The following is a 22,155-nucleotide window of genomic DNA, read 5'->3' on the forward strand; positions in this document are numbered from 1 at the left end:
ACAGTCCCCTCCCCCGAAGAAGTCACCGGGCTCGGTGTACTCAGTGGTATATACACCACCTCTGCCTAAGTCGCCCCCTCCTCCTGTAACTAAGGAGGATCCTCCCACCAACCCTCCGCTTCCACCACTTCCACCCTCAGGACGACCACTACCACCGCTTCCACCGCTTGGGCCCGCCCCTCGGTCGGAGATTCCTCCTGTTCCTCCGCCAAGGTCGGAGTCACTACCTCCTCTTCGTACACCACCTAAGGGGACTCCTAGACCAAGGCCCCAGGATGGTCCACGGAAGACACCCCCACGGAAACCTGCGGAGCGTCCACGTACCAGGAGGTCACGCTCTCGCTCCAGGAGGAAGGAGCGATCGTGCAACAGGTCGTCCACGCGGTCGAGACATCGCCATAGGAGGCACAGATCTCGCTCTCGCACAAGGTCCTCAGGGACCAGGGACTACTCTCCGACTTTGTCTGGATCGCCGGACACAAGGGTGTCTCCGGTTGATGACCTGGTTGCGTTTCATGATGTCCTACTGAGAGGCGCTGCCAAATTGGGCATATCCTTGACGGTGCCCACGCCTAAGACATCAGTCATTTTCGAGACACTGCACCAGAAACACATGTCTCGTCCACTACTACCTCTGGTGCCGGGCCTGGAGGAACCGGCCATGGACCTTTTCCTCATCCCTGCGGTGACTAAGGTGGCCCCATCGAGATTGCAGAAAAAATACCGGGCTCCTGACTCGGACCCGGCTTTTCTAAGGATGGAACCTCCTCCGGATTCTGTGATTGTGACGGCGGCCCGCAAGCAGCATGCCACCACCCCGTCATCCACAGTCCCCCCGGACAAAGAGTCTAGATGGATGGATTCAACTGGGAGGAAAGTATGTGGAACATCGGCGACCTCTATGAAGTCTGCAAGTGCCACGGCTTTGTTGGGACGCTACGACCGCGCCCTCTGGGACTCCCTCCAGCAGTTTGCGGAACACTTGCCTCGCGAGAAGCGGGAAGATTTCCAGGAAGTGCTAAACGAAGGGATGCTGGTAGCGAATCAAATTATCAGCGCTGCAGCAGATTCATCCCTCTTGGCGGCACATGGCTTTTGCCATGGGATTAATCAGCGACGACACGCCTGGCTCCGCCTTACGTCACTGAAACCAGATGCGCAGCAAAGGGTGGCCAATCTTCCATTCTCTGGCGGAATCCTATTTGGGAAACATGCGGATGACGAAATGGCCCGCATGAAGGCGGAGGCCGAAACACTCACGGCTGTGGGTGTAGTGAAGCCCAAAGAAGCGAAGAAATCGTACCGTCCGTTCCAACGGCGGTTCGGTGGGCAGGGTAGAGGACGTGGCCAAGCTTAGGGACAGTCGCAGCAACAAGAACAGTTCCGTAAGCCGTTCCAGAAATGCCCGAAGGGCAGAGGAGGCCAACAGTCGGCACCAGCGACCAAAGGCCCGGCCGGGTCTAGGCCCTGAGCGCTTACTTCCCCCGGAGTGGAGAAAAATTACTCAGGACAAGTGGGTGCTGAATATTGTTTGCAATGGATACAGTTTTCGGTTCAACAGCCCGCCTCCTGCAATTCCACTGGTCAGCTTGCAGTTTCAGCTGCGCGAGCTCCAGGCGGAGGCAGATATCCTGTTAAGGAAAAGGGCGCTAGAAGACGTACGTCTGCCTCAGAGAGGAAGAGGTCTGTACTCCCGGTTCTTCCTGGTTTGCAAGATGGACAAGAACGAGTTCAGGCCCATTCTAGACTTGCGACAGGCAAACAGATGGATTCGCAGGGAAAAGTTTTGCATGCTGTTGTTGCATCAGATTTATCCTCAGTTGCAACAGGGAGACTGGCTATGTGCTATAGACCTACAGGATGCGTACTTCCATGTGCCCATTGCACACAAACACAGGAAGTTCCTGTGTTTCCAAGTCAGCGCCAATCATTATCAATACACAGTACTCCCATTCGGACTAAAGTCTGCGCCGAAAACATTCTCGAAGTGCATGGCGGTGGTAGCAGCACACCTGAGGAAGAACAAGATGTTTGTCTACCCGTACCTGGACTATTGGTTGATCAAGGCATCCTCCTTCTCGGAAGCTCGAGCACACTTCCAGAAGACGTGCGTTCTCTTGAACAAGCTGGGGTTGCACATCAACATGTCCAAGTCTGTCCCGACTCCGGTCCAATGCATACAGTACTTGGGGGCCTCCATCAATACGCTGTCAGCAAGCGTGTCTCCTTCGGAAGAGCGACGATTATCACTCCTTGGGAAGACTCAGGCTCTTATGACCACTCCATCTACAACAGTTAAGACGGTGTCTTCTCTACTGAGATCGATGGCCTCTTTTATCTTCCTGACGCCACACGCACGGCTGCACATGAGACCGCTGCAGGAGTGCTTGGAAGACCAGTGGAATCAGAAGAAAGGATCTTGGGGCGACAAGATACGGCTGTCTCTGCATGCTCTTCAGTGTCTGAAGTGGTGGTGTTCAGCGGAGAATCTCCTCAGAGGGGTTCCCTTCCACAAGGACATTCCCACGCAGACTGTCGAAGACGGATGCTTCTCTCCACGGCTGGGGAGCCGGAAACCTACAGATTCAAGGAACGTGGTCCCCGATGGAGGCCACGTATCACATCAATTTCCTGGAACTCAGAGCTGTTCACTTGGCACTGAAGGCCTTTCTTCCGTCCTTTCAGACCAACTCTCTGCTTGTAAAGACGGACAATACAACCACAATGTATTACCTCACCAAGCAGGGGGGTTCGAGATCACGCACTCTGTTGCAGGAGGCGCAGGCGATCTGGCACTGGCTTCTGGCCAGAGGACTAACTATAAGGGCTACCCATCTGCCATGTGTGTAGAATGTTCAGGAGGACGCACTCAGCAGACTGATTCAGGAAAACCACGAATGGGTCATAAAGGACGAAGTACTAGGAGAAGTCTTCGCAAGGTGGGGAACTCCAGACGTAGATCTGTTCGCCACCGCCGAAAACAGCAAATGCCGAGACTTCGCCTCCAGGTACTACCAGCAGGGGACGCTGGGGAATGCGTTATGGATAAACTGGTCGAACAGCTTTCTGTACGCTTTTCCACCCATTCCCCTGATTCCGGCGGTACTCATCAAGCTGGCCCGTTCCAGGGCTTGGATGATACTCATTGCCCCGGAATGGCCCAGACAGTGGTTCACGGACCTGCTTCACCGGTCTCTCCTTCCTCACATTTGGCTGCCGTGCAGGCCGGACCTTCTCACGAAGTTCGGGGGGCAGATGTTGCACCCCAACCTCTCGTCTTTGAGTTTGGCGGCATGGCTCCTGAAATAGTGCAATATGGCCATCTAAATCTGCCCGAGGATTGCATGGACATACTGAAGGAGTCGAAAAGACCTTCCAGTCGGACTACCTATGCTTACAAGTGGAAGAGGTTCTGTATCTGGTACCAGTCTAAGAACTATGACCCAACGACATGCAAAGAAGACGTCATCCTTCCTTACCTTCTACATTTGGCGCAGTCTGGCCTTAATGTTCATTCCATTAAGGTTCATCTTGTTGCATTGACTGCCTACAGGAAATGCCCTTCACAGACTTCCTTCTTCCAGATCCCTGTGATCAAAGACTTTTTGGAAGGCTTGAAGAAAGTGTTCCCTCCTCCTGTCAGGCTTCCTTCGCCTTCATGGGAATTGAATGTGGTGCTGTCCAGATTGATGAAGGAGCCTTTTGAACCTATTCATAAGTCTTCATTGCAGCACCTGTCCTGGAAGGCGGCGTTCCTCGTGGACATTACATTGGCCCGCAGGGTGAGTGAAATTCAGGCGTTGTGTTGTCAAGAACCTTAAACTGTATTTCATGCTGCTAAGGTTGTTATGCGTACTCACCCTAAATTTCTTCCCAAGGTTATTTCTGATTTTCATGTTAACCAGACCATAACGTTGCCTACGTTTTTTCAGAATCCTTCATCTCCAGCGGAAAGGTCTCTACATTCCCTGGATGTTAGGAGGGTGTTGAAATTTTATCTGGATAAAACCAAAGATATTCGTGGGTCTGACCAATTATTTGTCAATTATGATCGGTCAGGACAGGTCTTGCTACCTCTAAGCAGTCCATCTCTAGGTGGATTGTGTCCTGCATACAGTTGTGTTACCAAAAAGCTAATAAGACCTTAGGGGGTAAACCTAAGGCTCATTCCACCACGACAGCTTTACTCCGTAATGTTCCAATTGCAGAGATCTGCAAGGCGGCCACTTGGAAGTCGGTTCATACCTTTGCTAAGCATTACTGTCTGGACACTGATGCCAGGGCAGATGCTCAGGTTGGGCAGGCTTCGCTGCGGAATTTGTTCGCACAATAGTGGTATTAATTTCTTTTCTCCACCGCCGCTTTGGTGTGGGGATGGGCTTGCTATTCTATTCACTAGATTATGACTATACACAGAGATCCCCTACTACAGAAGGAGTAGTTTCTGTCCTGTAACTCCAGTTCTGTAGTAGGGGTATCTCTGTTATAGTCATAAGCGCCCGCCCTCCTCCCCGGTGGAGATAATTATTCATGTAAGGAATGCTTCAGGTCTGGCCTGCTACGCCTTCAAAAAGAACTGAAAGTTAAAGGGACCTGCTTTGCATTCTGGGATACTGGGAGAAAGTTCTGGAGAGTTCTCTTAAAGGCACAGTATCCTATTTAAGCCACATAATGGCAGCCTATGGGGCTTGTCTGTCCATGCCTTCCTCTCTATCATTCCAGAGTCTTTTACTGGTAGAGGCAAGTTTCTCTATGGTAGAAACTGGGCAGGCTGTGTTGTGTGTGGTGTTGTTTGGTGGAATTTCTAGTTGAAGTACTGGACAGTGTAGCCTGTGGATATAGGCAGCATTATTTGTCTTTAAATTCTCTCTGAAGTGTCTTTGCAGTTTCTGCATGATTTGACAACTTAAAAGATTATTTTTGATTGCCGGGGTCCACGCACATGGGCGGGACTATTCACTAGATTATGACTATAACAGAGATACCCCTACTACAGAACTGGAGTCACAGGACAGAAACTACTCCTTCCTACCCTCCGCTCTCTTGTTGCTTTTAAAAAAAATGTTATTTTTGGAAGATTTATATAGCTCAAACTTGATCCAAAAGTATTGTAGTAATTTACGTGAGCACCATTTACTTTGCACAAGTAAATATTCATTTTTATTTTTTAGGCACAGGCATTTTGTGATTTGCCCATAATTTCAGGATGTTGTGCCAAGACCCGGGACATGAAGTGGTTCCCCAGGTTGACAGGCAGCAGTTGTGTCCGTAACACCACAACCCCTTTAAAAAAGTTGTTTCGCTCTGCTAATGTTTCTAAAGATGTTGCACACCAGCCCGGGCTGCTGTAGAACATGACTTGAAGTAAACAAAAAAGCTTTATGATGCGGTCATTACTGGCCACGCCATAGTTCTTTGTTCTTATTTAGTTTGAGTCATGTAGTCCAGCTGCTTGCACTGCTGTGCAAATTCTTTAACCCCTTCCGCGCTGCGTGAATTTTCTTGCTGTGCGGGTGTTTTAATGAGTGTGTGGGGTTCGGACGGCTGGGGGCTGTCCGAAGCACGCAAGGGGTTAAAAAACAATTGACCACGCAAATAGGTCTCTCATAGGCAAAACCTATTGGCTTTGCCAGTGCTTGTTTTAGAGATATCTTTCTCAGCAGTTATCAGCAGTTAGTAACCACTACTTTAACTATCCAGCTTCACTCTCAATCCCCCGTCACCCTCTTCCCCAGGGTCCAGCCTCTCTCCTCTTCCTCTGTTGTCTTATTGACACACAGTGCTTATATCCGGTACAGCCTGAGAGCCCCATGTCACAGCAGGCCCTGTAAACCTGTGCAGTCTCCCCATGAATGGAAAAGGGCACATTCAAAATACCAGCTAGGCCGTAAAAGCTGAAGTGATAATACAAACATGCCTGTTTTCAGCATGAATAATCTAAACTTTCATTTTACAAACGCTTAAAAATATACTATTTAAATCACAATTTGTAACGTTCCTCAAAGATGATGTCTACTGTATTTTTAAATATGGCAATTAATTATCTACACGCTTTATGGACCATACATATTTTCATGGGATTAACAGTATGTCGCAGATATTACTTGTTTGGAACCACTTTGCTTCAGAATCTGGGTGAAGTTGGCAAAGTTGTGCATTTTGCATTTTTTGCTGACGTTTACAAGTTTGCTTCCCACTCAGATACTTGTAAAGTTTATATCCTACTGTTTATGTATTTTTAAACTCCAACTATTTTAGGAAGTTATCTCGAAGATATACAGTGTGAATCTTACACACTGCCTTTGTACCGGGCCGATCTGCTTTTGAACGGCAGGAGGCGCTCTTCTGGTACCGCTCTTCTCAATTAGAACGTTTCACTAGTGGGGTGTTAGTGAACCGGGTTCAAGGTCTGGTATCAGTGCACCTTTTCACGATCGGTTTCTAAAATATACAGCAATACCCTAGTTATTACAGCTCATGTTTAGTTTCATCCCGAAAAAAGAGGTACATGGATAATGCACTCTGCTTTGTTTGCCCCTCGTTTTGCTGGCATTTCTGCTGCAATACTCCAGTAATACCCAGCGGTAATATTAGCACAAGTGCGTGTTATTTTATTTTTATTTTTTAGAATTTTATACAGCACGAGCTAGACCCGAAACATTGAGTAAAAGAGCGCCTTACATAGCACCAGTTTTGTTACAGAAGGACTGCGGCATCTTAGGCCTACCCTTCTTCTAATGTCGTGATGCCATGGTTACCTAAGATTCCATAGTGGGTGTTGGTTTCCCAGGTTATAGAATGCGTTGATTCCATTTTTAAGTGAGCTAATACTTGTGACTGGCTGGGGACCTGGATGGATTTTTTCTTGCTGAAAAATAAACCTGGGCTTATACTCCTCAAACTACTTTACTTAGCGTGAACATTTCTGCTACTTCAAGGATCTTACACTGGCATAGTCAGCAGCTGCAAGGCAAGAAGAACCCAACAAGCCTCAACTGCATCTCCAAATCTTAGCTTCCTACAGGTATTGAATGGACACTCCTACCTCAGGTACTTTGTCTTTGCCCCACATTTGAACTTTCGTTGGGACCCTGCTTCGGCAGTACATTCCTGCGTTGCTCCTGACCCTCTCATTAACATTGCATGTTTACGGGACTGGGCGCTATCGCCGCGCTAGTCACCCTTTTGTGTCCCCTCCAAGTGTTAGAAGGTCGACCTGGGCTGCTCCCCCTGGGACCTGGGTTGCTCTTGAGTGTATCTCTGACTTGAAGGATTGTGGGGTAATCGGCTCTGCATTTCTATTGCTTCTCTGCCAGTTCACCTATCGAACTTCAATGTGCCAGTGTGTGGGGCGTTTCATGAATTCACTTTTCTAAAATGTTATTGTTTGGTTCTGCTGGCCGCGTGAACTTTTGATCCACTGTCATCTTTTAAATTCATAAGGAAACAAGCATTTACAATGCAATGGTCTCGGCATTATTAAAGGTAGAGCTATTGGTATTGTTTATTGTTTTTAAAGTTTTTTTCTAAATCATAAATAAATAGCATTGTCTTTTTAATTTGCAATTGCTTAATCGTTAAATAAATGGCATTGTCATTTACAATGCTAAAAGCTTAATCTTTTGCATATGCATAATCTATTGAATGTACACATACATAGCCACACACACATACAGAGCCACCTAGATAGAGTTGTTCACAGTCACCTACACACACATAGAGCCACTTACACAGAGCCACCCTCACACAGACATTGGCACTTACACATAGTCGCCTACAAAAAAAGCTATTTACACAGAGTTACATACCTACACAGAGGCACACATTCACACACAGTTTCACACATAGACAGAGCTACACACACAGAGCCACACACACACACAAGACTTGACTTGACCACTATTTTCAGTGCCGATCATCTCGGTTTTCCTGCCACCATGTGATATTGCCTTCTCGTCTGGAGACCCTGTGATGGGAGCACATATCACACTGTGGCACCGTGTGAGCTGGCAGGTATGTTAACCCAGTCCAAATTGACCAATCCCTTCTCGCTGTACCTTAGCCCCTGATCACTCACACCTTCCCTCATAGCCTCCTGGCCCATTCTTACTCACCTATTCGCCTTGTGATTCGGGTCCCTCGTCATGTGCATCGGTATTCTTTGCTCACCCCCAGTCCCTTCTCCTTGACCCCAGTTATCATGACCTTGTCAGATCTCATTCTCAGCACTCCTAGAGCCTGCTAACCATTTTATTATCTGCCTTCTTAATACCCCAGAGTTCACTGTACCCTTTCTCAAGGGTGCTATGGGCCCTGGTACAGGAAATGCCCCATCGCCTTTATTTTGGCTGAACTGAAAATACAGTCAAAAATGGAGTTCAATGGATCCGTAGAAAGCCCAACAGGGCCCTGTGCTACTACACCAGCTGCACTGTCGATAACTCCGCTTCAGCTGCATTTTACCTGACTTGTCACTGTCAACAAGCAGCACCAACGCGCTTTTGTCCGATCTTCTCTTACTGACACAACATGCCACACAGAAACATAACTCGCTCGCCCCTTTCTCTTCCCCAGCACCCTTAAAGTCTCTTCTCAATGCCCCAGCACCACTGCCCCCAGTATGTTCATCTGCCCGGAGTTCAGATAAGGTCTTATGTATGTCGCCCATACCAATTGTGCAGACCTCTCAACCTCCAGTGACGGAGCATACAACTGAGGCATGAGTGTATGCAAGTGTGCAGAGAGGTCCCGGCGGCAGCCCATGACCTGTGCAAACAATGACCCGGCTCCGACCGCGATGGAGAACCGGGTCACCTCCAAGCATCGACCCGCTGACACAGCAGTCAAGAGGATCCACTGCTGCTGATGGCAACGACCGAAGTGAACCCCCAGGGACACCTAGGGACTAGATCAGTGGTATATATATTTGTTTCAAGGCCAGAATGTAATGTTTGACTGCAGCCTTGTTGGATTAAGGGAAACAATAAAAGGTCTGTGCATCTGTAAGCCATTATAGTTGTTGAGCAGTGTGGAAAATCCTATACTATGTGGAATGCTCCAATCAGGTCAAACACCCCAAAAATGGCTACCTTGCAGTCACCCTTTGAAATCCAGCCCCTAGCGGGCTAAGTGATAATAATCACAATGATCCCACAAAGTGTATGCATCAGATGAAACAGATATGACGAATGGGGCTCTCACTATAACACACGCTTAGTACGATTCCACAAGTTTGCTGCAGTCTCAATGAAGCACTTTGCTTTACTGCAGCTGCTTATGTACTCTGCCATGCAGAAAGATCCTGCTTCTGAGGGGGAAAGCAGCTGGCACGCATTCATGTTTCCTAGACATTTTAATTATTGTTATGTACACCGAAGAAGATAATCACAAGCCAAACCCACAAACCACAATTGAAAGCTAATGAATGCCTGAGCTGCAGTTTTTGTGAAGGCCCACGGGGATGTGTAGGCAGTCAAAACATAGCGGGATCAACATGTAAGTTGAAGCCCGCTGCCCTCCTCAATACAGTGACAGCTCTAAGCGTCTCCACCAGCTACCAGAAAGCAAATACAAACGCCTTAGGAGTAAGGTTTTGAAAGACTCGTCGGTGAGGGCCTGGTTAAAAGGGCTTCTGTGCATACAGTACTTGTCCAATATTTAGAGAGTTAGGCCACTGATCTAAGACTCTGAGTTAGTGGTGTAAAGAGTAAGTGCTAAACTAGGAACAGAATCCCCTGTAGGAATTGTCTGAACAATACTATCCCTAATGTGGATGGAATTTCTCCAGTGGATGCTGGCCTCTTCAGAAACAGCAGGATTTCTCCCCACCACCCGCCTCTAAATTAGGAATAACTCTGACTGCTTCGGTATGGAATGATAGCTAAAAGAGGGCCATATGTTTTCAAGAGGAGAAGTCAATTGTACCCACCGAGTACTAGAACATAGATATACAAGAGGAGGAGCCGAAGAAAGAAAACAAACACTTACATCGTCTTCGCGCGCTCCGTGGACGGCCGCAGCCCCAGGTCTGCCGCGGCCGGTCCTGCAGGAAGGGGCACAGCGCATGCGTAAACCCGAAACCTTCTATGGGGCACGGCGCATGCGCAAGCAGCGGGAGGTATAGCTAGCAGCTCAGCTTCCGAGGAGGACAGCACCTGGCCACTGCGAGCACGTTCCCGCGCGTGTGGCCGGCGCAAATCGCCTTGCGCGCGGCCAGTGCTGTCCTCCTCGGAAGCTGAGCCGCTAACTATAGATCTCTGGCGAGAGCGAGCTTCGCTCGCTTGTAGCCGAGACCTAAAAAACGCTCTTTACCTCGCGTGTTCATCGCGAGCCTCAGAAGCCTTTGGAGTGCTTTTGAACTCTGCCTTCTGTGTTTGTGCCTTAGGTCTCCACTGAGCTCTTCCTTTGTTGCAAACCAGCCGACCCCATTGCTTGCATCTTCTGGGCGTATCTCGTCAAATCTAGAACGCACATTTATAGCCTGCGGGGGCCACGCTATTCACGTTGTGACCTTACGCGGACTCCATCTTTGTTTTTCTACCGCTTTGCTCTCTGCTTCAATACTGTGTGCCACGTCTGTGACACATATGTTTTAATGACCTCTCCTCTGGGTTCCACTTCTGTGACACGCACACATTTGCTTAATACTTTTTGAGGAGAGCTCAGTCGGCTATACCTCTACCCTGTGTGCCACATCTGTGACACACACACATTTGCCAATTGCGTTTGGAGGAGAGTCCAAGCGATTCTACCTCTCTTCTGCGTGCCACATCAGTGACGCGCACACACACACGTTTTAATTACTCCTACTCTGCGTGCCACTTCTGTGACACGCACATAGTTGCTTAATACGTTTGGAGGAGGGTTCAATCGGTTATACCACTAACCTGCGTGCCACATCTGTGACACGCACACAAGCACATTGATCAAGACCAGTGTATCACAATGCTCCTTTGAGACTTGTAAAGTTCGGAACTTTACCTTTTACATTGTAATTTCTCTGTGGCAATTTTAAACCAGCTTTCTCTTTTTGAGTTTTCAAGTTTGTTTTAAAGTTAAGCATGTAGAATGTAACTGACCCTCCCTTCTTTCTAATGTCACCTGGGGATCCTCCCATTAAATGACAGAAATGGAGCGTTATGCAAGAGTATGTGGGGTAAGTTTGAGTGCGGGCACATATCTTCCCTCCTGCTTCACTGCTTAGGTTCAGAAGGGCAAGACGTTTTTGATCTTCCTGAACTCAGTGATGTAGAAGCAAGAGACCTAAATGAGTTTGAAATCTGCATGAAGAAGCTTGACAAGCACTAATTACCTTAAGTTAGCACCATATTAGAAAGATTTCAAGGTTTAAAAATGAAGGCAAGACTGTTGAAGGATACATCACTCAACTTAGAAAGCTTGCTTCATCCTGTAAGTCTGCGGAACTGTTGGATGAAAGGATCCAAGACCAATTCATGTTGGGTTGCAACATAGAAATGATCCGAGCGGACTTTGGTTGTGGGATGAGCCCTTCTTAGATGAGGTAATCCAAGTAGCAAAAAGGGTCGAACAATCGTTAATGTGTGTAGACACCATACAAAGGGACAAGTAGGCAGCAGTTCAAGTTGTCAAGTAAGAGGCAAAAACCATACCTAAACCTGAAAGTGTGGGTGAAAGTAAAAGTTTACCTTTTGTTCTAAAATGTTATAGGTGCGATAACATTGGCCACTTGGCAAATTATAGGAAATGTCCTGCCTTGAATATAATTTGTTCTAAATGCAAAAAGAAGGGGCATCTTGCTATAGTTTGCAAAACCAAGATGATCACCTCTAAGGTCAAGTGTGTAGAGGCAGAGAATCCTGAGGAAGATTTTGTCTGTGGTCAGATTGTGGTCCAAGTGTATTCTGGTGTACAACATAAATCTTGCCCATTGATACCATTCAGGTGGACAGTGAACCCACCAAAGTTCATTTTTACTCGGGTGCTAAGATCACCATGATCTCCAGTGTTTTACCAAAACAAACTGGCTCACAAGACTTCACTACTCAAATCTGATGTACATCCCTTAGCCTATGTTGGGGAGCCTATACCCCTACATGGTTACTTCATTGTTCTCATTGAGTACCAGGAACGTTACGCCTCTGGCAAGATTTATATGTCGGAGAAAGGGGACTGCATAATCAGCTGGTTCCAACAAGGGGACTTGGGTGTCAAGCTTGACCTGAGTAGCACGTTCCCCATCAAGCTAAAGAGGAAGTCAATACTGTTCAGGAAAACTATGATGGTAGTATCAAAACTCGGATCAAGCAGAGTTTCCCTAATGTGTTTGGGATGAACTTGGTTGTCTCAAAGGCGTCAAACTTGAAATACGTCTGCGGCTTGATTTACAACCCTCTACCTGCAAGGTGAGAAGTGCACCCTTGGCCGTAAGGGAAGAAATGAAGAGAGAATTAGACAAGCTCAAACAAGGTGAGATAATTGAAGAGGTTCAAGGGACTGATTTGTTGGCTCCGGTGGTTGCAGCTCGTAAGGCCAATGGATTCCTCAGCTTGTGTATGGACTCGAGACATCTAAACAAATGTGTTATAGTTGATCGTTATCTACTCCAGAATATCTCAGAACTGTTGTTCTTGTGATATGGAGCCAAGGTATTCAGCACTATTGACTTGGCCTCGACCTATCACCAGATTGAACTGGCTGAAACTGCAAGGGACTACACGGCCTTCATACCTACGTTTGGCACATTCAGACTCATGAGGATGCTGTTTGGCATTGTGTCTGCAGCATCTGTCTTTCAACAAGCCATGGAAAAGATACTCAAAGACTGTGAAGGGGTCTATGTCGACCAGGATGACATTCTGGTGTTTGGCAAAGATTATAAAGAACATGAAGAGCGTCTTAATGTTGTTTTGGGTAGACTTGAAGAAGCAATCCTCACCATTAAATCCGAGAAATGTCAGTTTGGTACCTCTACTGTCCACTACTTAGGACCTACTGTTTCCGGTGAGGGAATTTTGCCAAAGTCCAATCTGGTGTATAGCATTGTCCGTATGTGTGTTCCCATTTGTAGGGAGGAACTTTTTGAAATTCTTTGGGATGGTCGAATATTATTATAAGTTTATTGGAAATTTTGCTAAGCTTAGTGCCAGCATGAGGGGGCTCTTAAGGAAAGCTGTGGAATTCAAATGGAATGAGGATTGTGAGCAGGAGTTTGTCTCTCTTAAAAGAAAACTTAGTGATACTCCCAAGCTTAAAAGTTTTGCCCCATCTACGACACCCATCTTTATGACTGATGCCAGTCTCAAAGGTTTAGGGGTCGTCCTTCAACAGGAAGGTGAAGGGGGCATGAAAACTATAATGTTTGTTTCTCGAGGGCTCAAGGAGGCCGAGTTGCGATACTCCGTCATTAAACATGAGGCTTTGGCAGTGTTCTAGGCCATCAAGAAGCTAAAAAAGTTTTAATTGATTTGGCTCACAAGTCCAGTTCTGGAATGTCTAAACCTAAAGGGAGGCTCCGCTCCTCTTATTGGTGGCCAGGCATGGATACATGTTGAAAGAGTCATAAGGGACTGCATGGTGTGTGCGACAAGTAAAAATTCTAAGTTGGTTGGGGTGCAGCCCATGATGATCAGGGAACTTCTCTGTGGATCCTGGAAGGAAGTGGCCTTAGATATACTTGGGCCAATTCATTCCGATGGTCGACAGGTCTTCATCTTGGTGCTCATAGATTTATTTTCTAGGTAGCCAGAGATTCACTTCCCCTCTAGCATAGAGAATGTGAATGTAATAAGGTTTCTGGAGACTCTCATGGCTAAGGAGGGGTATCCCGAAGCCATCCTCACTGATAATGGAGTGCAGTTGGTCTCACAAGAGAGGGAGGGTTTTTTGTAAGATCATGGCGTCAGGCACAAGAGATGCTCCCTTTGGTTCAACACTTTCATACCGCAACTTTCATTCCGCATACCTTCAGTCCGCATACCATTATAACGAAAGTACCATCAGTCCACAAAATTTTAAAACGCATGCTATTTTATCTTATATGCTTTTACCACGCATGCTTTTACAACGAAATTCGTTGTAAAAGCATGAATGGTTAAAGCATATGCTTTTAATATTTAAGTGTAAGGTAAGTATATGGTTTTAGTTTGGGGTGTTGGGGTATATGTTTTAGGGGTTCAAGAGTATTTTAAGGGTGTGTTGGGGTATATGTTTATGGGGTACAGGGGTATTTTTAGGGTTCAGGGAAAGGTTTGGGGTTTGGGGTACAGGGGTATTTTAGGGTTTAGGGAAAGGTTTGGGTTTTGGGGTACAGGGGTATTTTTAGGGTTCAGGGCTAGGTTTGGGTTTTGGGGTACAGGGGTATTTTTAGGGTTCTGGGATAGGTTTGGGTTTTGGGGTACAAGGGTATTTTTAGGGTTCAGCTATAGGTTTGGGTTTTGGGGCACAGGGGTATATTTAGGGTTCAGGGCTAGGTTTGGGGTTTGGGGTACAGGGGTATTTTTAGGGTTCAGGGATAGGTTTGGTTTTTGGGGTACAGGGTTGTTTTAAGGGACCAGGGATAGTTTTTGGTTTTGGGGTACTGGGGTATTTTTAGGGTTCATGGATAGGTTTGGGTTTTGGGATACAGGGGTATTTTAGGGTTCAGGGCTAAGTTTGGAATTTGGGGTACAGGGGTATTTTTAGGGTTCAGGGCTAGGTTTGGGGCACAGGGGTATTTTTAGGGTGCAGGGCTATGTTTGGGTTTTGGGGTACAGGGGTATTTTTAGGGTTCAGGGCTAGGCTTGGGTTTTGGGGTACAGGGGTATTTTAGTGTTCAGGGGTAGGCTTGGGTTTTGGAGTACAGGGGTATTTTTAGGGTTCAGGGGTAGGATTGGGTTTTGGGGTACAGGGTGTATTTTTAGGGTCAGGATGGGTTATTGTTTAAGGGTGCTGGGGTATTGTAAGGAGTAAGGGTGGGTTATGATTTTGGGGTGCAGGGGTATTTAAAGGGACCAGGGTTGGATATTTTTTTTAGGGTTTATAGGGTATTTAAAAAAATATATATATATATGTATTAAATGTATATATGTAAACAAATATAATTATAAATAATTCAATTTAAATGAAAAAAACGTTTATTGTTAAATTAAGTGAAACATATTTGTATGTGTGTATATATATATATATATATATACATGTATATATATATATATACATATACTTTGTAAAAGTACATTATATATATATATATATATATATAATGTACTTTTACAAAGTATATGCCTTCACTACGCATGCCTTTGCGTTGTGATGGCATGCGTGGTAAAGGCATATGGGGAGTAAATGTTTGCGAGATCATGGTATTTCGTTGTATTGCTCTTGCGTTATAAAAAATGCAGACTAATGGTATGCGGGATATTATCCCGCGGAATAACGTCATATATTCGCTCCCTTTAATTCCCAGAAACCAAAGGAACAGTGGAAAGGTTCAATCGGGTGCTAAAGGAAACCAGCTCTTGGGCCAAAAGCTCTGGCCTCAATTGGAAGGAGGAGGGTCTTAAAAAAGTCGAGACCTATAGGGTGACCCCGCACAGTATGACTGGTAAGTCACCTTTTGTTCTCTTCAAAGGTAGATCCCTGTGTACCATTGTTGAACCCTCTTGGGTGAGGAATCTAGAGGAGTCAGTCTCTGTGTCTCCGTCTAAGAGTGTCTCTCCTGACTGTCGCATGAGGGAAGAAGCCAAGTGCTTGTCTAGGAAGTTGTACTTTGAATCCCAAAAATCCACTAAGGGCACTGTGGTGAAGGTGGGTGATTTGGTTGTTATCAAGCCACCAGGTTCCAAGGTTAAGTTTTCTAAACCCATATGTGTCACTAAGGTTTTCAAAAACGCTGTTAGGACCCAGGATCACTGAAATTGGAATTTGACACAACACCAACCAAGATGGCCGCATAGTCTCCCGGCTCCGCTGACCTCCGTCCGACGATTCACTATCCTGTCGATAATCCTGCTCACCTGAACCGGATCCGTGTGGGTGATCCGTCCCACACTACAGTGGTGTAACTCCGGAGCTTTTCCGCCGTCGTGGAGCGAAGATACGTCGAAGAACGTTCTGAGGCCTTACCCACCTGGGAAGCCGGGATCTCTAGTGCTGGCCCTGCCGGGTCGAGATGAACAACAACGGGCTGCTGAATGCGGTTGGGCCCGGTCTCTGGTTCACTTAAACTTTTTTTTCTCCATTGTTCTGCTGCCATCAGCTGCCTGGTGCCCTGTAGCGTGTGAGGCGACGAGTGACGCACGGTTCTGTATTGTGAGGGTCCCTGACCGGGGATCCGGCACTCACATCGCCGATCCCCCCGGTACCACTGCTCACTGTCCGCCGTTCTCTCCCAGCTTATTCCTGCTCCGCCTAACCTTGCCCCGGAGAAGGCGCCTCTCCGGGGGGACCACCATGCCTGAGGACAGAATAAGTTTAACGGAGCAGGTTCGACCTGGCCCGTCTTTGTTGGCGGTGCTGGAGGCACTTATGGCGCTTCGGGGTACTATCGAATCCCGAACTCACGACTTGTTGTCTGAGATGGATGAAGTCACAGGCTCGAGACCGGACCCTGACTTGATGCTTGTGACCCGGCGGCCAGCTCACTTTGCAATGGATGCTTCGGAGGTGTATTTAGACCCGACGGTGGAAACTGTGTTTGCCCCTATTGTGATGGATTTATCGGACTGGAATGTGCCTGGGCACCCAACTGAACCGTTGGAACCTTTGATTCTGCAACCTTCGGAACGATTACATGTCCCCACTACGGGATCTTCTACTTTGTACTGTATGCTGTATTGGACTGTGTCGATTCCCCTCCTCCACTGGTCTCTCAAGATGGCGGATGGGACGAAGCTCGGCCTCGGAGATGGGGAGGGGCGACAGTGGTGCCAGCAACCTACATCTATGCGCTACTGTTCTACCGACATATGTGACATTGTGCGTAAAGGTCTTCCCTTAATTACCGATCTCTGTACATTTAATCGAAGGGGCCAGGGTTGAGATTCTTGTCGGGGTTTCTCGTGATGGAACTATGGTTGACGGGATTGATTTATTGCTCTAACGGATTCCGGGGCAGGGTTGGCTATGTTGGGGGGAGGAGACCGGGAGTCCGTAGTATTATGCCCTCCTCCGATTTCCCTCTCGAGTGGGGTTTCTTTTCCTTTCTTTTCTTTCCCTTTCTTCTATATTTCGGGCTCTGGTTGCTGGGCGACAGGCACGCTGCGTGGGGGGTGGCCGTAGTCATTTGCAGGGGTGCAGGGTGGGGGGGGCGTGGGGATGGGTGTTTCGTTTTTTATCTTTGTTCTATGGCCTCTTTTTCTTCTTCTCTTCTCTAGCCTTTCTTTCCTTTCTTTTCCGGGTTAGTTTGGTGGGTTCGGCTTTCTTTACATTCTTATCTCTACACCTGTGCCTTGACCTCTCCGGGGCCTTGGTGCTGGGGGGCGGACAATAATGTCGGTGTGGATATTAATAATGTGCTGTTTATCCTGATGTTGCATGTCTAAACGCCGTTGATTCATGGTAGCGAACTTGGAATAGACATATCGTTTTTCTGCTCGCCCCCGTTTTTGTGGTCCGAGACACTGTATGATACCTGATCCTTTCTATTTTATATTGAAAAATGAAAACCTCCTATCCTGTTGTCGCATTGAACTGCACTCGCAACCGCTGTGCTTGATAATCTGAGTTACTATGCTCCCCAGGGATAATTGCTTTGGAACTGATTGTGATATTGTACTGAACTGCTTAGCGGCCAGCCCTGGGGGTTGTAGGCCCGGGTTTGTATATGAGTGCAAATGTTAAATAAAGGTTTTCAAAAAAAAATAAAAGAAATTGGAATTTGAACAGAGTTGCAGTGTACAAAGGGCCTGTGTCTACTGATGGTGCTCCTGTTAGTGAAAATGCTGGTGCTGCTTCTTTTGTTACCTCACGCTCGTCCTCTAGGATTGTCAAAAGGCCGAGTTAGTTAAAGGACTAGGTATCATAAGATATGCTCTTTATTGTTAAAACTTCTTTTGTGCTCATTTGCTATGTCCCTTTTCACTTCCTCACTTCTCTCCTCTCCCCTTCTCTCCAGTCATTCCATTCTTTTTTCACTGTGTTAACGGGGAAGGGTGTGTGGCATCTTAGGCATATCCTTCTTCTGTCATGATGCCATGGTTACCTAAAATTCCATACTGGGTGTTGGTTCCCCAGGTTATAGAAGGTGTTGATTCAAATGTTAAATGAGCTGTTACCTTTGACTGGCTGGGGACGTGGATGGGTTTCTTCTTGCTGAGAAATAAACCTGGACGTATACTCCTCAACCTACTTTACTCTGCGTGATCCTTTCTGCTACTTCAAGGATCTTACAAAGACACATTCATTTTTGTTGGGCACAGGGAGATTAAGTGAATTCCCCAGAATCACTGGATGTTGAGCGTTGTTGCCGAGACTCTAACCCGGTTCCCCAGCTTCGAGGTTGACCACTCTTGCCGTAAGGCTACATCCTCTCCCCAATCTTCTCTACTTTTGTTTTATCTCGACCTTACAAGTAACTATGTTGCCATGCTCTAATAACTGTGTAACCTTTGTAACGATGTAACGTGTAACTATGATCTGATGCTCATGTAAAGCGCTCTGATACCTGCGGGTCTAGCCAGCGCTATATAAAACCTTTAAAATAAATAAATAAATAAATAAATAATCTCCTGGTAGAGAGCTTTGTGGTAATGACTCCCTCTGACCTGGTCTGCGTTGAGCACCTAAAAGAACCTGTTTTCTCAGGCTCATCCACTAGGTGGCAGTATAATGAACAGTTTACTACTCTAGAAGCACTTCAAGCTGAACACTGTTGTTGCAGATGTTTACTTGGTTTCAATACCAGAAGCTGCTTTGAAATGGTCTGTGGCCTGAGATAGAAGGGGGCGGCAGCTCAACATCTGGCATAAATGTCATCTGTCCCACTGCTCAGATGTTGTATCTGCCCCTCGTATAACTGCAGAACTCTTGCAGACCCATTGAGGTGGAAATGCCTTTGTAAGGGACACGCATTTACAATAGCCCCTCATTTCGGTTTTGTCTCCTAAACATTAATGCAATCATTTCTGTTTTCATCATTGAATATTTTTGTGCATTCACAGCTCATAGCGTGCATTAATTATACGGTCTTTATTGGTTATACCAAGGCCTTGCCAAAGTAACATGTTGTAGCAAGAATTGCTGGAGTCAAGGGGGGCGGGGTTGCTTTGTTATTGTTGTACATCTGGCTGCTAGGCATTGTAGGGCACTTCACTTGGGGTATGCATCTGGGCATTAGACTGGTGGCAGCCATCGAATACTGGCTCACCAAGGTTCATTGTCTCCAAGCCCTGGAGAAACACACGGAACATATGCTGCTTCACAGATCTACATCTTTAAAATTCAGGAAGCAAGACTCTTGAGGAGGTGAGTAGATGTATCCGGCACTCCATCGTGCAGCAGGAGTCCAGTGGCATTATTGTAAGCTACACAAGATCTTTATAGAATGTGCATTCTTATCTGGAGAATAATGGCCATTTTTTAGATGTGCATGATTTGTATTTTTTTACTGTTTTACGTATGAATACCATGACCTCTTAAGTTCAAACTCAGTCTGTGAGCAAGTGAGGTAGTGTGGCTCACTGGTTAGAGGCGGCAGACCCAAGAGCAGAGGACGGCCCGGGACCAGGGTTCGATTCCCGGCGCGGCAGGTTTCTGGACCAGGGTCAGCGGACTCGATAATTCTCTCGCCTCGGTGCCCACTCTGATCAGCGATCACACTCGGCAACTCTGGGCATTAGCTTGCCTCATCCTCACTAACGGCCCCACCAGACCGCCGGGGATGCCTAGTCTCACCCTGGAGATACCCATTAAGGGACCATCTCCCAGGGAAGCCAGGAAGGGTTTCGCAGCGGTCGAAGCGCCTTGGGACCCTCCGGGTAAGTAGTGCGCTATATAAATGCCTATACAGATTGTTTCAGCTTGCCTAGTTGCAACAAAGTTCTGTTCTCGGTGCATGGCTCGAGTAATATGCTTTTTATTGTTGTGAAGGGCTCTTAACATGGAATTTGAGAAGAAATATTAAATTACAGACAATGGTGTTATGAGCCCCAATGTGTACCCCAATATAGACATAGATAGTTGTACAACCTTTTACCTAAATATGTCCTACCTTGCTCTACATGACAGCTCTGACGCTGACCTTTTACCTACTTAGGTCCCTAATAAATATTAGGTGATTTTCTTAGAAAACTAGCCTCCTTTATTATGCAAGAGGATTCTTAGTTTCACTGCAGGATTACCATCTTCTACATAACTCTGTACAAAAGTCACCACTATCATCATCCTTGGTTGACAGGCCCACAGTACCATGACGCATCTAGTTAGAACCCCTAAGGGTACCTTTCGTGTATATAAGTACCACATCTTTGCTGGGCAAACCAGAGGAGAAGCTTCCATGCTGAGACAAGACTCTGAAGTCCCTGCACGCAGACACTGCAGCTCGCAGTGGTCTGACATCTCTTTCTGGGTGTCCAGCGCGAGACCAAGCCAGGGTTCTTTGTCCTCTCCCAGCAGGTAATGGGGTTGGCTCTTTCCTAGGGGGATTCTTGGCTATACTCCTACTTACATGGTAGGTACACTTAGGTATATCTAGTTAGGGTTTGCATCATTGGAGTACTTTTGATTATTGCTATGTATCTATATGCCAGCATATATTCACTGTTTTAGCACCATGGTAGCATTCTGCCTTTTATTTACTCTGTTGGTGCTTATAATCGTATATATCTGTTTCTGTCTAATGGTTATTGCAGCACGCGTATTTTATACAAGAATGATACTGGTTTAATACATACTTATTGAAAACATCCCCACTGTTTATTCTGTGTATCGCACGAGTGACTGAGAGAAAAGTCCTGTATTGTTTCCACGATCCCTGAGGGGTCAGAGTTGTCATGTTTGATAGTTGACCAGAAACTATTGGCTCCTTGGTGAGGTTGTGGGTTTTATAGTGGGACTGTGAGCTGGCTGGTCTACAGGCGAACATATCCTTTGGGGGTGTCTGGACACCAGTCCCTCTGGGTATGTTGTCTAAACACGCAGATCCTATATAGATATGTAGGAACTACACGGCAGTGGGCTGTTGTGTTAGTCTGAAGATAATTGACCTTTATAATGTAATATGAAGTGGGACACAATAAGTGTTCTAGCTAGTTACCGGGGTAAGCTGGGGCAGGAGCACAGCCTCTTTTCCATGCTGTGCGCATCGATGTGCCCTCCCTTTTTGAGGTCACTCCTGCTCTAGAACAGCTCAACTCTAGTGTCTCATGATACAGGTTGCCAGTGATGGCTCCCAGAATGTTTTCTAGGTGAGGTCTATCTGTATTTCTTGGCTTTTAATTTGAGAAGCATTGCCGAGTTTCCCTTGATAATCCCCCTCAAATTTTCTGTTCCAGGACATAGAAAATCACTGAGGGAAAAGCCTAACAAATGTTTGGGGAGCCAAGAGGAAGCAAGAGAACCTTTCCAGCTGGCCACCTTAAAGCAAGGCAAGAGCTTCTGTAAACGGGGCAGTGAGGACGGGGAGGCTCACCCTCAGGCCAAGAGAAAGAAGATAGACCTCATCTTTAAAGATGTTCTGGAAGCCTCTCTGGAGTCAGCGAAAATGGGCGATGGCCCGTTTGCCACAAGCAGCCCCCTCTCTTCCAAGACACCCAAATACCAGTCCGAGGATGTCAGTGACAGATATGGAATGGTAACGCGACTAAGTGCCCCCAAACTCAGGAACAAGTGCGGGGAGGCAGAGCCGAAAGTCCCTCTTAACTGCCTCCCATTTGGGGCTGCTAGAGAGCATAGTCACCCTGAAGATGAAGATGATGATATCCAAGTGAAAACTGAGATCCTGACTGAGGGTATAACTCCATCCAGAGACTGCAATGACACCCCCACAACTTCCTTCTGTCCCAACTGTATACGGCTGAAGAAGAAGATCAGGGAACTTCAAGCAGAACTCGACCTCTTGAGGTCTGGTAAGACACCCGAAACTGCTGAACCTCCACCTTCAACCCCTGAGCTTCAGGAGCTGCATGACCCCCCCGGTAAGTCATGTAAGATGAAATAATTCTTGTTTTCTTTATGCAATGATGGATGTTTCCAAAGAAATGC

The 22,155-nt window shown here is 46.7% G+C and overlaps 1 protein-coding gene across 4 annotated transcripts in view; it reads left to right on the forward strand.

Annotated features, from left to right (window-relative positions):
- The window catches only part of LOC147729330 (zinc finger protein 862-like), a 376,617-nt gene that overhangs the window by 275,228 nt on the left and 79,234 nt on the right, over positions 1-22,155 (forward strand). For 3 of the 4 annotated variants that reach the window (XR_015309189.1, XM_086959616.1, XM_086959615.1), the window contains exon 7: positions 21,447-22,088. The exons of the other annotated variant lie outside the window; for it this stretch is intronic. Coding sequence is in view for 2 of the 3 variants with exons in the window: in XM_086959616.1 (XP_086815742.1) it covers positions 21,447-22,088 (642 nt within the window). In the remaining variant the exon portion in view is untranslated. The remainder of the gene's footprint in view (positions 1-21,446; positions 22,089-22,155) is intronic. 4 annotated transcript variants of the gene reach the window in all.

This window comes from Lissotriton vulgaris, chromosome 2_2 (assembly GCF_964263255.1).
Source record: "Lissotriton vulgaris chromosome 2_2, aLisVul1.2, whole genome shotgun sequence".
In the NCBI taxonomy this organism is placed as follows: Eukaryota; Metazoa; Chordata; class Amphibia; order Caudata; family Salamandridae; genus Lissotriton; species Lissotriton vulgaris.